The sequence below is a fragment of the Scylla paramamosain genome, unplaced genomic scaffold (genome assembly GCF_035594125.1).
Source record: "Scylla paramamosain isolate STU-SP2022 unplaced genomic scaffold, ASM3559412v1 Contig26, whole genome shotgun sequence".
Lineage (NCBI taxonomy): Eukaryota > Metazoa > Arthropoda > Malacostraca > Decapoda > Portunidae > Scylla > Scylla paramamosain.
The window spans coordinates 830,001-848,509 of NW_026973691.1; the positions used below are offsets into that span (position 1 = coordinate 830,001).

An 18,509-nucleotide genomic window follows, 5' to 3' on the forward strand; every position below is an offset into this window, starting at 1 on the left:
CTGTCTGCCATTATGTACAATGTCTGCCATTATGTACAATAAATAAATAAAATATTTACATTCATTTATAAAAATTGTGGAAAACAGATGAGGAACTTTGTTTATGTGGTCAGTGAGGCAGCCAGCGCCCCAGCACGAGTCTACCACAGCACCACAACACCACAGCCTGCCAGGCTTTATACACCAGGCACTGAGGCAGCCAGCGGCCCAGCACGTGTGTATCACAGCACCACAGCACCACAGCCTGCCAGGCTATATACACCAGGCACTGAGGCAGCCAGCGCCCCAGCACGTGTGTACCACAGCACCACAGCACCACAGCACCACAACCTGCCAGGCTATATACACCAGGCACTGAGGCAGCCAGCACACCAGCACGTGTGTACCACAGCACCACAGCACCACAGCACCACAACCTGCCAGGCTATATACACCAGGCTAGTTGGGGGGACCTGAGGAGGTATTTTGCTGATTTTCCTTGAAATGACTACTGCTTCCGTGTCAGAGACCCGTCTTTGTGTGCTGAGCGCATAACAGAGGTGATAGTGTCTGGCATGGAGGCGTACATTCCTCACTCTTTTTCTCGTCCTAAACCTTCTAAACCTTGGTTTAACACAGCTTGTTCTCGTGCTATACATGATAGAGAGGTGGCCCACAAAAGATACTTAAACCTTCCATCACCAGAATCTCATGCACTTTATATTTCTGCCCGGAACCATGCCAAGTCTTTTCTCCAACTAGCCAAGAACTCCTTCATTAACAGAAAATGTCAAAACCTTTCAAGATCTAACTCCCCTCGTGATTTCTGGCATCTAGCCAAAAATATCTCCAATAACTTTGCTTCTTCTTCTTTCCCTCCTCTATTTCAACCAGATGGCACCACTGCTATCACATCTATTTCTAAAGCTGAACTCTTCGCTCAAACCTTTGCCAAAAACTCTACCTTGGACGATTCTGGGCTTGTTCCTCCCTCTCCTCCACCCTCTGACTACTTCATGCCACGTATTAAAATTCTTCGCAATGATGTTTTCCATGCCCTCGCTGGCCTAAACCCTCAAAAGGCTTATGGACCTGATGGGGTCCCTCCTATTGTTCTCCGAAACTGTGCCTCCGTGCTTGCACCTTGTCTAGTCAAACTCTTTCAGCTCTGTCTGTCAACATCTTCCTTTCCTTCTTGCTGGAAGTTTGCCTACATTCAACCTGTTCCTAAAAAGGGTGACCGTTCTAATTCCTTAAACTACCGTCCTATTGCTTTAATTTCCTGCCTATCTAAAGTTTTTGAATCTATCCTCAACAGGAAGATTCTTAAACATCTATCACTTCACAACCTTCTATGTGATCGCCAGTATGGGTTCCGTCAAGGCCGCTCTACTGGTGATCTTCTGGCTTTCCTTACTGAGTCTTGGTCATCCTCTTTTAGAGATTTTGGTGAAACTTTTGCTGTTGCCTTGGACATATCAAAAGCTTTTGATAGAGTCTGGCACAAAGCTTTGATTTCCAAACTACCCTCCTACGGTTTCTATCCTTCTCTCTGTAACTTCATCTCAAGTTTCCTTTCTGACCGTTCTATTGCTGCTGTGGTAGACGGTCACTGTTCTTCTCCTAAATCTATTAACAGCGGTGTTCCTCAGGGTTCTGTCCTGTCATCCACTCTCTTCTTATTATTCATTAATGATCTTCTAAACCAAACTTCTTGTCCTATCCACTCCTACACTGATGATACCACCCTGCACTTTTCCACGTCTTTTCATAGACGTCCAACCCTTCAGGAGGTAAACATATCACGCAGGGAAGCCACAGAACGCTTGACTTCTGATCTTTTTGAAATTTCTGATTGGGGCAGAGCAAACTTGGTATTGTTCAATGTCTCAAAAACTCAATTCCTCCATCTATCAGCTCGACACAACCTTCCAGACAACTATCCCCTCTTCTTCAATGACACTCAACTGTCCCCCTCTTCTACACTGAACATCCTCGGTCTGTCCTTTACTTATAATCTGAACTGGAAACTTCACATCTCATCTCCAGCTAAAACAGCTTCTATGAAGTTAGGTGTTCTGAGACGTCTCCGCCAGTTTTTCTCACCCCCCCAGCTGCTAACTCTGTACAAGGGCCTTATGCGTCCATGTATGGAGTATGCTTCACATGTCTGGGGGGTTCCACTCATACTGCTCTTCAAGACCGGGTGGAATCAAAAGCTTTTCGTCTCATCAACTCCTCTCCTCTAACTGACTGTCTTCAGCCTCTCTCTCACCGCCGCAATGTTGCATATCTAGCTGTCTTCTACCGCTATTTTCATGCTAACTGCTCTTCTGATCTTGCTAACTGCATGCCTCCCCTCCTTCCGCGGCCTCGCTGCACAAGACTTTCTTCTTTCTCTCACCCCTATTCTGTCCACCTCTCTAACGCAAGAGTTAACCAGTATTCTCAATCATTCATTCCTTTCTCTGGTAAACTCTAGAACTCCCTGCCTGCTTCTGTATTTCACCTTCCTATGACTTGACTTCCTTCAAGAGGGAGGTTTCAAGACACTTATCCACCAATTTTTGACCACTGCTTTGACCCTTTTATGGGACTGGCATTTCAGTGGGCATTTTTTTTTTATTGGATTTTTGTTGCCCTTGGCCAGTGTCCTTCCTACATAAAAAAAAAAAAAAAAAAAGCTCGTTGGAGGACGACTCCATCTTTGTTGTTTGCGTTGTGATGCAGCGGGCCAGCGGGTCAGCGGCTGCTCTCCACCGTGTGAAGGCTTTCAGCTGACCAGCCGGCTGGAAAAACAGCCCCTTCAAACCCGCCTTAGTACATCAATCCACACTGGCAGGAGAGAGAGAGAGAGAGAGAGAGAGAGAGAGAGAGAGAGAGAGAGAGAGAGAGAGAGAGAGAGAGAGAGAGAGAGAGGCTGCGGAAAGAGAGAGCAACAAGGAGAGAGAAAGAGTCGTGAGCCGCACAGCTAGAACAGCACCGGGCAGCAGTGACACTTGGGGCCTGCCACACTCACCGTCAGGGGCGGCGCCAGTAGGGCCTGCAGCCTATCCGCGATGGAGGAGGCCTCGGCCAAGGCTGCTGGGAGGCTGGAGTCCCCCGAGGCTGCAGCAGCAGTGCCCACTGCCTCCAGGGCTGCCTGTGTGGCAGCAGCGGCAGCGGTGGCAGCCTGCAGGGCTGCGCGTGATGCCTGTGCCACCTGAAACACAACGCGGCAGTGAGGCGGTGTGTGTGTGTGTGTGTGTGTAGGGTACCGTGCAAATGGAGGGACGTGTGGTGGAGGCGTGGCCTGAGGTTAATGATCTAGGCAGGAGTGTTAATAATGGTGGTTTGAAGTAAGTGTTTGTAATTAGTTTAATACTGTGTACCACTGTGTAACTCAACAAGTGACTGATGAAGTGTTGACGCGCTACTTGGAGTTTAATGTTTTAACATTGTTGTGGAGTAAAGCACATGTTTGGGACTACAAACACTGTGTTGTATGTGAGTGTTGTATGCACAGCTTGAGGTGTGCTCAATGAACTCACTCACTCACTGACCGTGGCCAGAGGAGTGACCTGCAAGCACAACAAGTGTGAGGCCACACCCACCTTGGTGACGGTGGTGACGGCGTGGACGTCGGGAAACACTCCCAGACACCCCTCTGTCTGACTGTCCTTCTCCACCAGAAGGTCTGTGTCCTCAATGACCTCGTAAGCTTCCTGCCGTGTTGCGGCCGTGCGCAGCGACTGTAGCGCGGCGTGCAGCTGCTGCTCCTTCTGCTGCACCTCCTCCTGCCTGCCCTCCACCCGGAACTCCTCGCGGCGCACCGCCTCCCGGGCACTCTTGCTCTGGTCCACCAGCGTCTGCAGCTCGTCTTGCAGCCGCTGCTGGCGACTGCTCCAGCCACCGAGGGTTGTCAGGTACTCGGCCAGCTGGCTCTGCTCCTCCTGGCAGGAGCGGATGGCAGCCAGGACCTTCACCTCTTGCTCCTGCAGCAGGGACTGTGCCCTCTTGCTGAGTCCCGTTGTCGCCTTTGGTGCAGGCCGTGTCACTGGTGGGGCTGCCTGCTTCCCTGGCTCGGCTGGCAGAGAGGCCAGTCTTCTCAGTCTCCTGATAAGGCCCTCTGTAATATAGGAGATGGGGAACTGGTCCGCCTCGGGCACGGCGTGACTCACCCGGCAGGTGGGGCACGTGACGGCACCCTGCTGCTTCAGTCCGTCAATGCACGGCGAGCACACTGTATGGCCACAGGGCAGAGTGCGTGGCCGCCTGAGGGTGTCGTCAAAGGTGGTGAGGCACACTGGACAGTCCTCCACGTTGTCATCCTGCAACAAAGAGGTGGCGTGAGGGACACACTCCACCCAGCTCAGCACGCTCTCCACATCAAACACCTCATGCTGCTGCTGCTGCTGCTGCTGCTGCTGTCAATCTTTCCTCCACCATTAACCCCTCACCTTCATGTTTTCCCCCTCATTCACAACCACTCATTTAATATATATATATATATATATATATATATATATATATATATATATATATATATATATATATATATATATATATATATATATATATATATATATATATATATATATATATATATATATATATATATATATATATATATATATATATATATATATATATATATATATATATATATATATATATATATATATATATATATATATATATATATATATATATATATATATAATTCCAATACTGCTGGGGACAACACTCACCATGGCTCAAGCTGCCTTCTGTGTTGCTGGCCTTCCTTCAGGCTGCCTGCCTCTGTGTTGCTGGCCTTCCTTCAGGCTGCCTGCCTCTGTGTTGCTGGCCTTCCTTCAGGCTGCCTGCCTCTGTGTTGCTGGCCTTCCTTCAGGCTGCCTGCCTCTGTGTTGCTGGCCTTCCTTCAGGCTGCCTGCCTCTGTGTTGCTGGCCTTGCTTCAGGCTGCCTGCCTCTGTGTTGCTGGCCTTGCTTCAGGCTGCCTGCCTCTGTGTTGCTGGCCTTCCTTCAGGCTGCCTGCCTCTGTGTTGCTGGCCTTGCTTCAGGCTGCCTGGCTCTGTGTTGCTGGCCTTACTTTTGGCTGCCTGCCTCTGTGTTGCTGGCCTTCCTTCAGGTTGCCTGCCTCTGTGTTGCTGCCACAACGCTGATCATACTCCGCCTCCTTGCTCCTGATTGGATGGAGATGATTCACCAGTTAGTCAAAACATAAGCTCATTTAAAGTTATAGTAAAATAAACCAAAGTAATGGCGAATAAATCTCATAGCAATGGAAGCCGTGTGGGGGCAACAGGTCGCTGTAAGGCTCTGACACACACGCCAGCATGCACCTTGTTGTTGTGGGAGCGTGTCAAGCCAAGGGTGGTGATGCCGACGTGTGCTTCATGTGGCTCACTCACGAGGATAGACGCTTTAATGAAGAGCCAAAGGAATTAGTATTTAGAGATTATGATGCGGTGAGAGGGGCAGCATGGGCGGATGAGGAGCAACTTCAACACCAATGTTTCTCCGCGTCACCAGCGCCGCCAGGTGATGTCGCCAGAGGTACTACGTGCTCACGCCACCGCCAACAGTCCACAGGTGAGTTAAGACAAGAGTGATAAGATTACTACTCGTATCACACCTGTGGCGGCGGGGAGTTGGGGAGGTGGCCACTGGAAGAATCGCAGTATCTGGTAACTTCCATCGCCTCTCATGTCGGGGAAAAGCTGCCACACTGATACCCGAAGCAACTCCCGCCTTGTCTGGCAGCTGACTTTCATGTCACTGCTGAACTGACCGACCATCAACGTGAACAACACAAACATTACTTTTATTCCGCTTTATAGAAGTATTCTTTCCTTAACATTTGAATAACAATTACCTCTCAGATCCGTGATGGGACAAATGCTCCTCACCGAGGTGTGGTCCTCTTATTGATGAGATACTGTCCTGTCTGTTGTGAGTGATGCAACACACATCACTGTCACTGGCGCCGCCACGCTGTAATGTCGTGTTTCTATGTTGCGCGGTATTGGTGCGTCCCTAATCTATAAGACTGGCTTTTGTGGGTTCAAGGGAACGCTTTAAGTTTCTATAATTTTTACCTAATTTGTGTCATTTACATATATTTACACTCAGACGATCATATACGACTTCCGACAACAACGAAAATCTACGAAAATAGTTTCATCTCTCTTCAGATAAATACCATTAAATATCTGGAACACTTCACATTACACTTCCGATTCAAATCATTTCACATATTTAATACTCACTGATAAATCACATCCTACACAAACCTGGCAGCTAATATTCAATGAGGAACACATCCCACACCTACCCAATCCCTCTCTGTCAATATATAACACCAACATTTTACTGTGACTGCATTGCAACTGTCTGGCACCTTATGCCCATCCTGACCCTCTCTGGTCTGACAGCTCTGTCTAGCTTGTCTCTCTGTCTGCTTCTGTCTATTCCCGTCTCCTACACCTTGTAATATACACGTGATGTTATAGCAACCTTTTGCCCCAACAAGGCTTCCGTTGTTATAACATTTATTTTCCAATATTTCGATCATTTAGTTCATTTTCCTGTAACTTTCAATAAGGTTAATTTTCGAGTAAGTATATTTATTTCCTCATACTTTGATCATACAGTTCATTTTCCTATACTTTCCGCAAGATCCATTTTCAAGTAACTATATTTTTCTTCCCATACTTCGATCATACAGTTTATTTTCCCTTAACTTTCACTAAGGTTCATTCTCGAGTAGCTTTGGTAATCGCATCTTCTAATCAGGAACAAGGAGGCGGCGGTTCCTATGGTGTGCCGGCTGTCCGTGTTGTCCACATCATCTGCTTCCGGTGACCTCTGCTTCCCTCGTATACTAATTCAGTGATGGTCACCTGAGTACCTCTTCTTGTAATCTTGTGCTAATCTCAAGCTTTGTTAGTGTTGTGATGACTCACCGGATTTTGTTGTTCTCCTCGGCGGCCACGTCTCGTCTCTTCTTGCTACCTGTTGTCGTGTTTATCATCTTCTTCCCTCATTTATTCTTTCTACTTTTTATTTCCTTCTTCATTTCTTCATTCTTGTTTCATTCTTCTTTCACCTTACGTGTTTTATTTTGTCTTGTTTCCTGGGTTAAAACAGTAAATATGAGCAATGAGTCCCTAGAAGACTTTTTGAACGACAGCCACGATGATGAACGCTTCCTGCAGCACTCTGGACGTGTCGCTCGCTCTTACCTCAGTGACGACTCTCGCCTCACTCTCGCCTCGTCACCAGATATCTAGGTCTGGGATGCACAAAACAAGGAAATGACGCTTGGTGAGTCTAACCTGAATAAAATTTTCCTAGTGTTTTTAGATGCTGTGTAGGAAATACATGATTTACCAACGCCAAAATGTTGTCTCTGTTTGAGCATAAGTGTGACAGGGATATATTTACCTACATGAGGCCTGACAGGCCGTGACTGAGGGGAAGGCTGAGGGTAGTAAATCGTTCAGCCTGTTAAAGACTGCTATGTCATCTCCTGAAATGCCCTCCCTTAAAGACCCTGGCCAAGACCAGCCAGGGCACAGTCGCTGAGTGGTGGCGGGAGGCGCTGGCCAGTCGCCGCTCAGCATCACGGAGGTCAACCACCACCACCACCACCACCTCGTTTTCCACTTCCTCCTCTTCTTCCTCCTGCAAGTGTCGTGTCATCCTTTTGTTTATTTACAGTGAAGCCAAGGCTATGACCACATTTTCCGAGTAACCTCTTCAATCACTTCTACTGAAGGTTGCAGGACAGCTGATAAGGGCGTCCTCCCACAGCCTGATAACAGCTATCATGCTATAGATAACGCTGGCAGGCCTTCAGTCAGGCGGCCAGCAGAAGCAGCAGCAACAGCAACAGCAACAGTAGTAGTAGTAGTAGTAGTAGTAGTAGTAGTAGTAGTAGTAGTAGTAGTAGTAGTAGTAGTAGTAGTAGTAGTTGTTGTTGTTGTTGTAGCAGTAGTGTAACCGGTAATAATTTCTTTAGTTTCTGTTTCTGTTTCCGCTAATGTGTTCCGTTTTCTATAACTTGTTTTTATCTCTGCAGGCTTATGTTGCACTTTCTCAGATAAACTTGTGTGCCCCATTGTGCTTTTTGTCACTCCTGTCACTACATCTGGTAACTTTGCCGTTGTTCTTCATTAGTCATACCTGGTGCAATGCAAAGTTGGGCTGTCTATCCTGTATATGGATGAGTGTGAGGAAATACTGAACTGCCTTTAAGGCACAGGGAAGTGGATAGTTGTATCATGAAAATTTTATTGTATGTAAATCTTAATATTGATATGATTATGCCACAGTGTGAAAAGAAAAAAAAAGAAAAAATTAAAAACCCTAGAAATAACATGTTATCATCTTAATTAAATAGGCTCAAACAGTTTAAGAGATAGGATAATTTTAAAACTAGGAATTTATAGCCTATTAAATTGTCTACATCATTTACTATCAACTTTTTAAAATTTTTGCATATGTAACCCTTTTAACCCACAGTGAATGTGCGGTCAGTTTTTTTTTTTTTTTTGTCAGTTGCAAGTTGTTAATAAAATTAATAATAAATTTTAAAAAGTAATAAAAAAATACTAACTTACGTTTATAAAGCAATTCAAGACAAAGAAAACAAGACAAAAATTAAGAAAATCGGATGATAAATAAAAAAAGTAGATAGAAATTAACGCACAGTGAGTGGCAAACACGTTTCGAGAAAAACGCCCCTGAAGACACGTCAGAACCCGCCTGCAGCGTACGCGAGATCTTCCTGGAGTTTCTTGTTTCTCATCCTCAATCTTGGTTTCACATTCATCTTGGCATCTTGATTCTTCAAGTATTTGCTCATCAATGTGGTGTGTTCTACTCCAAGAAGTGAATCCAGGCAACTGGGCGGGGGTTGGCATGCGGTGACGCCTGCGAACTCGACCCCGCTACAACCACATCTTCTTCTATAGAGGGTGGTGTTGTCTCTCTTCTTTTCTTCTTGAGCCTTCTCTAGCCCTTATCTTCGCTGCTCCACGAATCTCTTCCTCTTTGGCATTTTGCAAAAGCAACAAAATGCTGATGAAAGACGGACGACGCGATGACACATTCTCTCTCAATAACAGCTGGGAGCAGCACTGAGGTTGGAAAGAGAAGACGCTCTGTCCCAGAGGAACCACTGATGTGTTACCATATGAGTGAGCAAGTAATTTTCATGTTTGATTTTTCATGGATTTCTCTCGAATTTTTTCCAAAAAATACCACTGCCTGCGGTCTGAGAGAGTAAATTAACCTTTTACGGGTGAATGGGCGTGTAAACACTTATAATTGAGATACTCAAATGAAATTAACACAGTGTTGCCATATGACTGAGCTAGTGGTTGGTATATTTTTCATTTTTCATGATTTTTCGAGATTTTCCATGTTATTTCGTTGCCCCGCGCCTTAACTCGTAGTAAGGTGTTATTCACGTCACATGACGTGCTCCTGTTGGGTACGTCCACAGGTTTCTCGCGTCACATGACGTTTTTCACGTTTTGCACTTGCTTGCTCTGTGTGGGCAATAACTATTCCTGTGGGAGTGTCTGGCATATCACTCGAGCTTTACTTTTCCCAGCAAACACTAATTCGTCATCACTTCCTCGCTTTCAGCATCGCCTTCTCCACTACACACATAACCTTTATCTTTATTGCTATCATCTAGAGCAATGGTTCTCAAACTTTTTTCATGAGCGACCCTATTTGGACATTTCATTCCTTCGCGACCCATGACTGGTTCATATGTGATGAAGTTGTAGAATAAACCAATAAGAACGAAATATTATTATTATTATTAGTTAGTAAACATAGTAAGTAGCATATGAAGCAAGATATTATATAATTTTACACACACACACACACACACACACACACACACACTACTCACACAAATGACTGCAAACGGCACAACCTCCCTCGCCTGCGGTCGGTGGAAACAGACACCGCGCCCGAGCCTGCATGGGCCCACTGCCAGTCCAACATACGCGTTTGATACAGGAGTCATTCCTGTCAGAGGCACCAGTACGTGGGGCCCAGGAGGAGGGAGGTGGGGGAAGATGAACATACATAACAAAAGTAATTTGTGGTTAAAGAAGAATAATTCAATTAAGTAACTGAAATACACTGAAACACTGAAAGCATGATAATGTTCCTGTGTCCCTGCGACCCATCAAAATTGATCTCGCGACCCAACTTTGGGTACCCATAGTTTGAGAACCACTGAATTCTAGATTCTAGAGGGTCATCACTATCAGAGCTACCAGAATAATCAACAAATCTTCCATCATATTCGCTGATATTTGAAAAAACGTCACGTGATATGACAAACCTGTCGGCGTACCCGGCAGGAACACATAAGAAAATAATCATTATGTGCTAAAAATGTTGCTGGAAAAATATGAGTGGAAAGTGTATCAACAACGGGGAGTACATCTGGCAACGGCGCGGGAATTCCTGACGTGACTCACCGGTGTTGGGATTTAAAAATAGTGAACTGCGCATTTCAAAATGTCTTCATTGTTTTACAGAGATGGTTCTGAATTGTTTGGGGTAGGAAAAAAAAAATTGTACTATGTAAAATAATGAAACACGTTACGGGTCGTATTAAACGCTTCCTCGTCCCCTCTCCACAGTTTTCAGGAAGCTCTACTGACAACGCAGTGGTTTTCAAGGACGTTCTAATAATTGTGATAATTTTTAACAAGCAATTCCGTATAATTAGTGAGGAAAACACTTATTGGAATGCGAGTGTTCACTTCTGTGCCATTTGAAAACTGTGTGTGTGAGAGAAGGAAGGGTTTGGTACAAGCCGAATTTCTTGATTAGAGGAACAAATGCATGGCACGCCTTAACGTTCCTCTCTTGAGACAAAAAAAAAAAAAAAAGTGAGTAAATAAATAAATAAATAAGATAAATAAATAAAAATAAATAAATAAATAAATAAAGGGGAAATGTAGAGTTAGAGTGAGAGGTCTTGAGTTCCAGACCTCCAGCGTGATCGTAATTGGGTGAATGTACTTGTGAGAGACGGAGATAAATAGATAAATAAATAAAATAAAAATAAAAATCGCGATTGTTATAGAAAAAGAAGCAAGAAGGGAAGAGTTTTGGTTTGTGTGAGCAGGAGGGTTAGCTGTGGTGAGTGTGAAGGCAGCTGTAACAAACATGAGGCATTTGTCAACAGAATCTGAATGGTAAGTGTATTGTGGAAGTGTTCAGTGTATGCGTGTATGTAGCCCACGTGTATGACTTTGTTGTAATGTTTGGTGAGCACTGTGGAGTGTTTGGCTTCCCCCGTCCAATGCAACATCTTGAAAGGGTAAATTATTCATCGTATTCCGTGACTGTGAGTCAGCGATTCATCAGCGTGTTGCCCCAGGCATGGTGATGTGGTGGTGTGGTAGCGGGGCGGAGCGGGGCGGGTGGCGGAGCCTAGTGGAGCGAGGGTGGAGGTGATGGGCGAGATGTGGAGTTTGCTTCATTGTGCACTGGAGGGTTTTTTGTACTGGAGTTTGCATCAAGTTAAGGAACACAGCAGTAGCAGAGGTAGTGTGCAATAGGCGCCGGATATATACATATATATATATATATATATATATATATATATATATATATATATATATATATATATATATATATATATATATATATATATATATATATATATATATATATATATATATTATATATATATATATATATATATATATATATACATATATATATATATATATATATATATATATATATATATATATATATATATATATATATATATATATATATATATATATATATATATATATATATATATATATATATATATATATATATATATATTTATATATTCTGGTGTATTACTGAACTTAGCGAGGAATGGTGACATAGACTTACGAGTGTTATATAAGCAAATGCATGTTTTCACTATTTAAACATAAGTACACATTTGTCACCTCTCTCTCTCTCTCTCTCTCTCTCTCTCTCTCTCTCTCTCTCTCTCTCTCTCTCTCTCTCTCTCTCTCTCTCTCTCTAACATGGCATATTTTTTTTTAGTTTTGCGTTTATGATGAGTATTCTATATGTAATAGTATTTCTAATCATAATTTCTTGTAAGTCTCATAATGAGCAATTTAAAACAGGTTGTGAGCAGGATTAGGGCGCACACTTCGTAAGTGGCGGCCCTTCACTCAGTTAACACGGTGTAAGGAGGTGTATTGGTGCTTTATACACCAAAAACTTGTCTGGCTGTTTTCTTTCCATATGAGCTGATGTAAGGCATGTACCGGTGGGTTTCTGTCTTGTTAAGTAAAGGATTATGTTAGTGCGTAGTGTTTACCTCTTTAGTGCTTCACAAAAAAGTGCCACTCAGCCACAACTTTTATGTAAGTCTTTGTAGTACACCACTGCACAAAACTTATGTCATTTCCCTGTAGATCTTGTTTGTATTTTTATTCCAGTATGCTCAAGCCCACGGGTGATTTCTTTCATTGATATGCAGGCCTCACGTACACTTCATTCTTTGTCAGTGTCGTGCTGTATTCGCGGTGATCAGTGAACTGCTGGCTGATGCAGATCTAGTCTTCTCTTGGGGACTTATTGTCTGCATGTTGACAGGCTGGATCAGCAGAGGAGCCGACACCGCACAGCTCGGCGCTCTTCCCCTGTGCCTGAGCAACACTGCGCTGACACGTCTGTCCGATGCAGGGAGGAGACAGCAAGCGAGAGGCGAGGCTGGGCGGAGTGTGGACATGTCAAGCAGTCAGTGTTCTTAACTAGAGTAAATACAATTGAGAAAAGTAATATACGTGGGGAAAAGGTTTTCAGTTCAGGTTTCCCATGAGATGAAAGTAAAAGGCATGTAGAAAGGTTTGGGTAAGCAATTACAGATTCAATTATGGTAGAATGTTTGTGGAAAAGGGAAATTGCTACATGTTGAGTGTCTTGTTGGGGCAATGGAAGTAAGTGAAAGGAAGGAGAGGCTTTGCTGAGTCTAGCCATGTCTGAGTATTACTGTACGTAATTAGGATAGAGTTGTGAGAAGAATTTTTTTTTTATTTTTTATTTCTACTCATATTTCAATAGTTCTAGAAATAATACCTTCACATATAGCATGTGACATGGAGGGTGTATTTCACCTGTTAATTTTTAGAGTGATTTTTATATTGTGTGCCCTTTACTTTCCGTTTTCTTTCACGGTTAAGGCTGCCTATCGTTCTCTCTTATGATAGACTATGGTATCTCGCCTCGGGTCGATTCACCTCGCAAACTTTGCACATTTTCATTCTTATCTCTGTTATATTTGTGTACTTTAATTTCTAAACTGGGTGTATACCTTGAATGGACACTGCTACTGTGTCATGCGTATAATCACGTTGAAGAAAGTAGCCTATCATGTTTACGGATTCAGGCTTTTTTTTTTCCTCTCAAAGTCCACCAGATTTATACATTTAATATGTGAAAGGAGTGGTTGTAACCCCCTTAGAGGGCTGGGGATCCACCTACCATAGTTCCACAACGCAGGGTTACCAAGCAGCCCTTCGCATGAGGCCCCAGAATGCCAGAAACAGCCCTTGTTATGCGAGGAAAAAATATTGAGTGACTTGTGATGTCAGAGTAAAAAATGAATAATGGAGAGGAAAGGAAATATTTTGATCAGCACGTAACAAATGAAATATCTTAACACTGTACAGTTGATAATGAAACACTGGGTCACTGCATGCGAAGCACCACAGAGAGCACCGTTTCTCACATCTTGATCAAGCACCAAATAAACACATGAAACACGAGATGTAAAGACGATAGTAATTGCTAGGACGATTCTAAGTATTACTCATGACCATGGCGAGGTACAAAGCAACCAGCCACCCGCCTGCCTTCATGGCTCCACTATCTGAGAGTGCAACACCTCGGCACACGAGCCTCCTGCTGTCTCCTACTGTCTGCCTGCTGTGTGCCTGCGCTTCGCCTTACCTTCGGTGCGCTACACATATCTACGTACACATATCTACGTTCATAAGGTCAATATCTTGCTTCAGAAATTCAGGATACTCACTCCTACAAAATGGTGTCCCTCAGGTCCTCTGCGTCACTAACCACCGAGGTACTGAGGGAAGCAGCGCCACTCACGCAGTCATCACTCTTAACCTTGGCACCAGACTGAGTGTTGTGTTGGGCCAACACTCAAGAGGATGGCCTCGGCTCCGCGTGTGCTGTCGTTAACCTCAACAGCTCAATGAGGGCTGTCTTGGGAGGCCAGACTGCTTGCGCCGTCATTGGTCTTGTGGAGGGCGGTGACGCGGCTGGTGTCAGTACTGCAAGAAATGTCATTTAAAACCCTATAACTTCCACTACAACCTCCTGTCAGTGATGCAGATATCTTGTTAATTTGTCACTGGAACCACAACAACACCATTAAAAACCCCTATAACTTCCACTACAACATACTGAAATAGTGTTTATCCTGTCAGTAATGCAGAAATCTGTCACTAGAACCTTAAAAAACATTCCTACCCCTCTCTCTCTCTCTCTCTCTCTCTCTCTCTCTCTCTCTCTCTCTCTCTCTCTCTCTCTCGCACACATCCCCCTCTTCGTCTTTTAATGTCCCTAAGTGTTTTTATCTTTAATTCTCTTCATTTCTCTCTTTTTCTCATCTATTTTTATCACCTACCCACTCGCCTCTCACTCTCTCACTCTCTCACACTACCTCTCTCACTCTCAATGTCCCTTCGTTTTCCTATCTTTAATTCTCTTCATTTCTCTCTTTCTTCTCATCTCTTTCTGCCACCTACCTACTCCTCTCTCTCTCTCTCTCTCTCTCTCTCTCTGCAGCCAAGACAAACAAGGAAGGAAAACAAGAAGCCTGCAAACCAATTCAGAAGATGGATTGAAAAAAATGCAAGAATGGTAAATAGCAGTAGTAGTAGTAGTAGTAGTAGTAATAGGTATTGGGCATGGCAGTGTGTGTGTGTGTGTGTGTGTGTGTGTGACTCACAACACGCAACGAGCCCTTTAGAAAGATGTGTGTTAAGAAGGACGTGCCCCCGGCGGTAAGGAAAGCGCGGCAGAGACTTGGGGGTGCGGAGAGGACGGAGAGGGAGCGAGCCGGGAGGGGAAGCTTTACATTAACGGCTGTGTTATCAATGGCTGGAGGCAACAGGCTTTTTAAATGACCCACGGCGAGTGAGCGAGTTGTCTATACCATGGAATGCGAACGGAATTCATACAAAGTTGGAGAAAACTCAAGTGTTGCGAGTGCTGACCAGTATGGTGTTGTGGGAAGTAAAGCCAGCCTGCCAGTGTACGGCTCCCCGGCTACGTACCATGTCTCAGTGAGGTGGCTGGGTGGTGCAGCCGAGGGGCGGGGCGGGGTGGTGTTGTGGTGTGTGTAAAGCGTTGTTAAGATCACTGGTTCGTGGCGTGGGTGTGAGTGTTGTTGAGCAGGCGTGGCTTCAGTTCAGTAATGTGTCTGGCATCATGTTGTGTTTTGGTGCACACCGCCGAGTTACTCCTTGTTTTTCGAGTGTGTCATTTGCTGCTGTGCAAGAAAGAATGCATCTGGCCATGTAAAGGATGGTTGCATTATCACAGCTGATACGAACCCACGCCTCGGAGCAGCGGTAAAGGAGTTACCTACCTACTGAGGGAAGCAGCGCCACTCATGCAGTCATCACTCTTAACCTTGGCACCAGACTGAGTGTTGTGTTGGGCCAACACAACAAAGGTTGTGTTGCTCTGAGCGTTTTGCCGACACTGACAAACGACATTTTGAGAACATTGTGGTCCATGTTGATAGTGATGTTCGAGATGAGAGTAACGCGGATGACCTGCTGACAGGCTATCCCATGAAATATATAAGTGTGTGTGCTGTTAGTTGTAAAGTTAGCAGGTCAGGTTACAGAAAACGAGAGGGATGACTTGGGTAAATGGGAGACGGAAGAGTTTGGCAAGCTGTGGATTGGAAAGGTGATGTCAGTGTGTCAGAACACGATAATGAGAGGTCACTACTGGTGAAGATATCAACACTCACTTTAAAAGAGTACTTAACCCAGCGCAGGACAGTCACGATTATGATGCCAGCACACACGTCAGCACCCCAGTGCTAGACAACCCTCCCTGCCCCTGGAGCAAGTCAAGGCTGTGAGGCATTCCACTGGAACAAGTCAAGGCTGTGATGTCAGCACACACGTCAGCACCCCAGTGCTAGACAACCCTCCCTGCCCCTGGAGCAAGTCAAGGCTCTGATGTCAGCACACACGTCAGCACCCCAGTGCTAGACAACCCTCCCTGCCCCTGGAGCAAGTCAAGGCTGTGATGTCAGCACACACGTCAGCACCCCAGTGCTAGACAACCCTCCCTGCCCCTGGAGCAAGTCAAGGCTGTGATGTCAGCACACACGTCAGCACCCCAGTGCTAGACAACCCTCCCTGCCCCTGGAGCAAGTCAAGGCTGTGATGTCAGCACACACGTCAGCACCCCAGTGCTAGACAACTCTCCCTGCCCCTGGAGCAAGTCAAGGCTGTGAGGCCAGACAATTTGTGGTCAATAAACTTATCTATCTGTGTGTGTGTGTGTGTGTGTGTGTTTTCAAGGTGTTTTGGAAAGGATAGGGATGTTTTTGTTATTGTTGTTGTTGTTTGTGATGTTTTTTCCATGTTGTTCTATTTCCTGGGTGTTTTTGGGAGAGATAACTGGGTTACTGATTTTTTAGGGCGGTGTTTCATCAGCAAATATATATAGATGGCGCAGCTGGCGTCACTGCAAATATATAGATGGCGCAGCTGGCGTCACTGCAAATATATAGATGGCGCAGCTGGCGTCACTGCAAATAAAGGCATTGCATAAATGGTCTGTCTGGCGCTATAATGCTTCATCAGTGACCAACAAAATAAACACTACTCGTATGTATTATCTTCATCGCTAATCCTTGATGTTAGTTGTCAGTTGCTGAAATGAACAAGGCCAGCCTCCAGGAAAGTGGTGACTGTGAAGCCGTGTCAGCAGCCATCTTGGAACATTTGTATCGATGTGATGTAATCTTATGTATAGATGTGTGTGGGCGTGTTTAGGCGTGTGTGGGCGTGTGTGTGGAGGTGTGGATACGTACAGGCATGTTCGGATGCGTGTGGGTGCATGTGGCCTTAAGTGGGCGTCTGTGGGCGTGCATTTCCTTACGTAGGCGTGTGTGGAAGCAAGTATGGTTTTATGTGGGCGTATGTATGGATGCGTATGGGCGTGTATGAATGCCTGTGGATGCGTGTGGGTGTGTGGGCTTGCGTGGGCGTGTATTTCCTTGCGTGGGCGTGTGTATGTATGGCTTTATGTGGGCGTGTGTATGGACGAATGAATACGTATGGGCGTGTGTGAACGGCTGTGGATACTACATGTGTGTGTATATGGACGTGTGTGGGCGTGTAGTGAAGCATGCATGGCTTCGTGTGGCGTGTATGGGTGAATTAAAGGGTCCAGCTCCGTTGGCAGCCCGCCATGAAAACATGACGTCATCGAGAGTCAAGACCCAGACCGAGACCTCCCCTCCTCCTCTGTGTCTTTTGGTCGATGTTTCCCAAAATTTCCACTGTTTTTCGGCCACTTCCGGGTAATTAGATATACTACTACTACTACTACTACTACTACTGCACCACCTGTCCTGCCCCACTGCCGCCCGCTGATGCACCACCTCCTGTCCTGTCCCACCGCCGCCCTCTCGTGCATCACCTCTTAACCTGCCCCGCCGCCGCCTGCTGGTGCACCACTTCTTGTCCTGCCCCACTGTCGCCCGCTGGTGCACCACCTGTCCTGCCCCGCCGCTGCCCGCTGGTGCACCACCTGTCCTACCACGCCGCCACCCTTTGGGGTTGGTGTGTGTGTGTGTGTGTGTCAAGGTGGCGGCCAGGTCACTTTACAGCTGACTGTGCTCCGAGTTTTTGCCATTTTGTGGGTTCCTGAGGGCTCCTGGAGACTCCAGACGACATCTCACGTTATATGAATGCAGTAAGACCTTAGTGAGCAACTTTCGTCTTGGCAGTGGGAACCCAGAATATAGAAGTAGTCGTAAAAAGAAGCTGCCGTCTGGGAAAACACTCCCTCAAATCGCCAACTCCTGCCGGCGCTTGCGCAGTAGGGGTTTGACGTCACACCGTTACCATGGCAACCAAACAGCTGTCAGACTTGCATAAATTTCAGCGTAATCAACTAGCAAAGATTAACAAAGAAGATTTAATAGACTCCATACTAGCATCTGACGCACAAGATGGTGAGCTGGCTAAATTGAACAAGACGCTTGACGAGGTTATGAATGAAGTTAAATTACTGAGAGACATGATTACTTCCCCAGAGAGTACACTGAACCAGAACTACACCGAACTCGAGGCTCGGGTCGACAAGCAGGCTGAGGTAATGGTGAAGCAGCAGCAGTTCTTAGAAGCACTTGATTGAAAAGAGCGAAAGGCCAACATCATTATCTTGGGTGTACCGGATGAACACGACACACTGGAAGGTGCCGCGC

At 45.4% G+C, this 18,509-nt stretch overlaps 1 protein-coding gene across 8 annotated transcripts in view; it reads right to left on the bottom strand.

Annotated features, from left to right (window-relative positions):
• Positions 1 to 10,191, bottom strand: part of LOC135097614 (E3 ubiquitin-protein ligase TRIM56-like) — a 16,681-nt gene extending 6,490 nt beyond the window's left edge. For 2 of the 8 annotated variants that reach the window (XM_063999543.1, XM_063999542.1), the window contains exons 1-3: positions 9,894 to 10,025; positions 3,573 to 4,289; positions 2,999 to 3,181 (exon numbers count right to left, since the gene is read on the bottom strand). In XM_063999543.1, coding sequence (XP_063855613.1) covers positions 2,999 to 3,181; positions 3,573 to 4,289; positions 9,894 to 10,010 — 1,017 coding nt within the window. In that variant the 5' untranslated portion in view covers positions 10,011 to 10,025. Of the gene's footprint in view, positions 1 to 2,998; positions 3,182 to 3,572; positions 4,290 to 4,709; positions 5,146 to 5,304; positions 5,818 to 5,837; positions 8,613 to 9,893 lie in introns of those variants that run through there. The other 6 variants (XM_063999546.1, XM_063999544.1, XM_063999547.1 and 3 more) reach the window with 6 other exon arrangements.
• Positions 10,192 to 18,509: the final 8,318 nt, after the last annotated feature.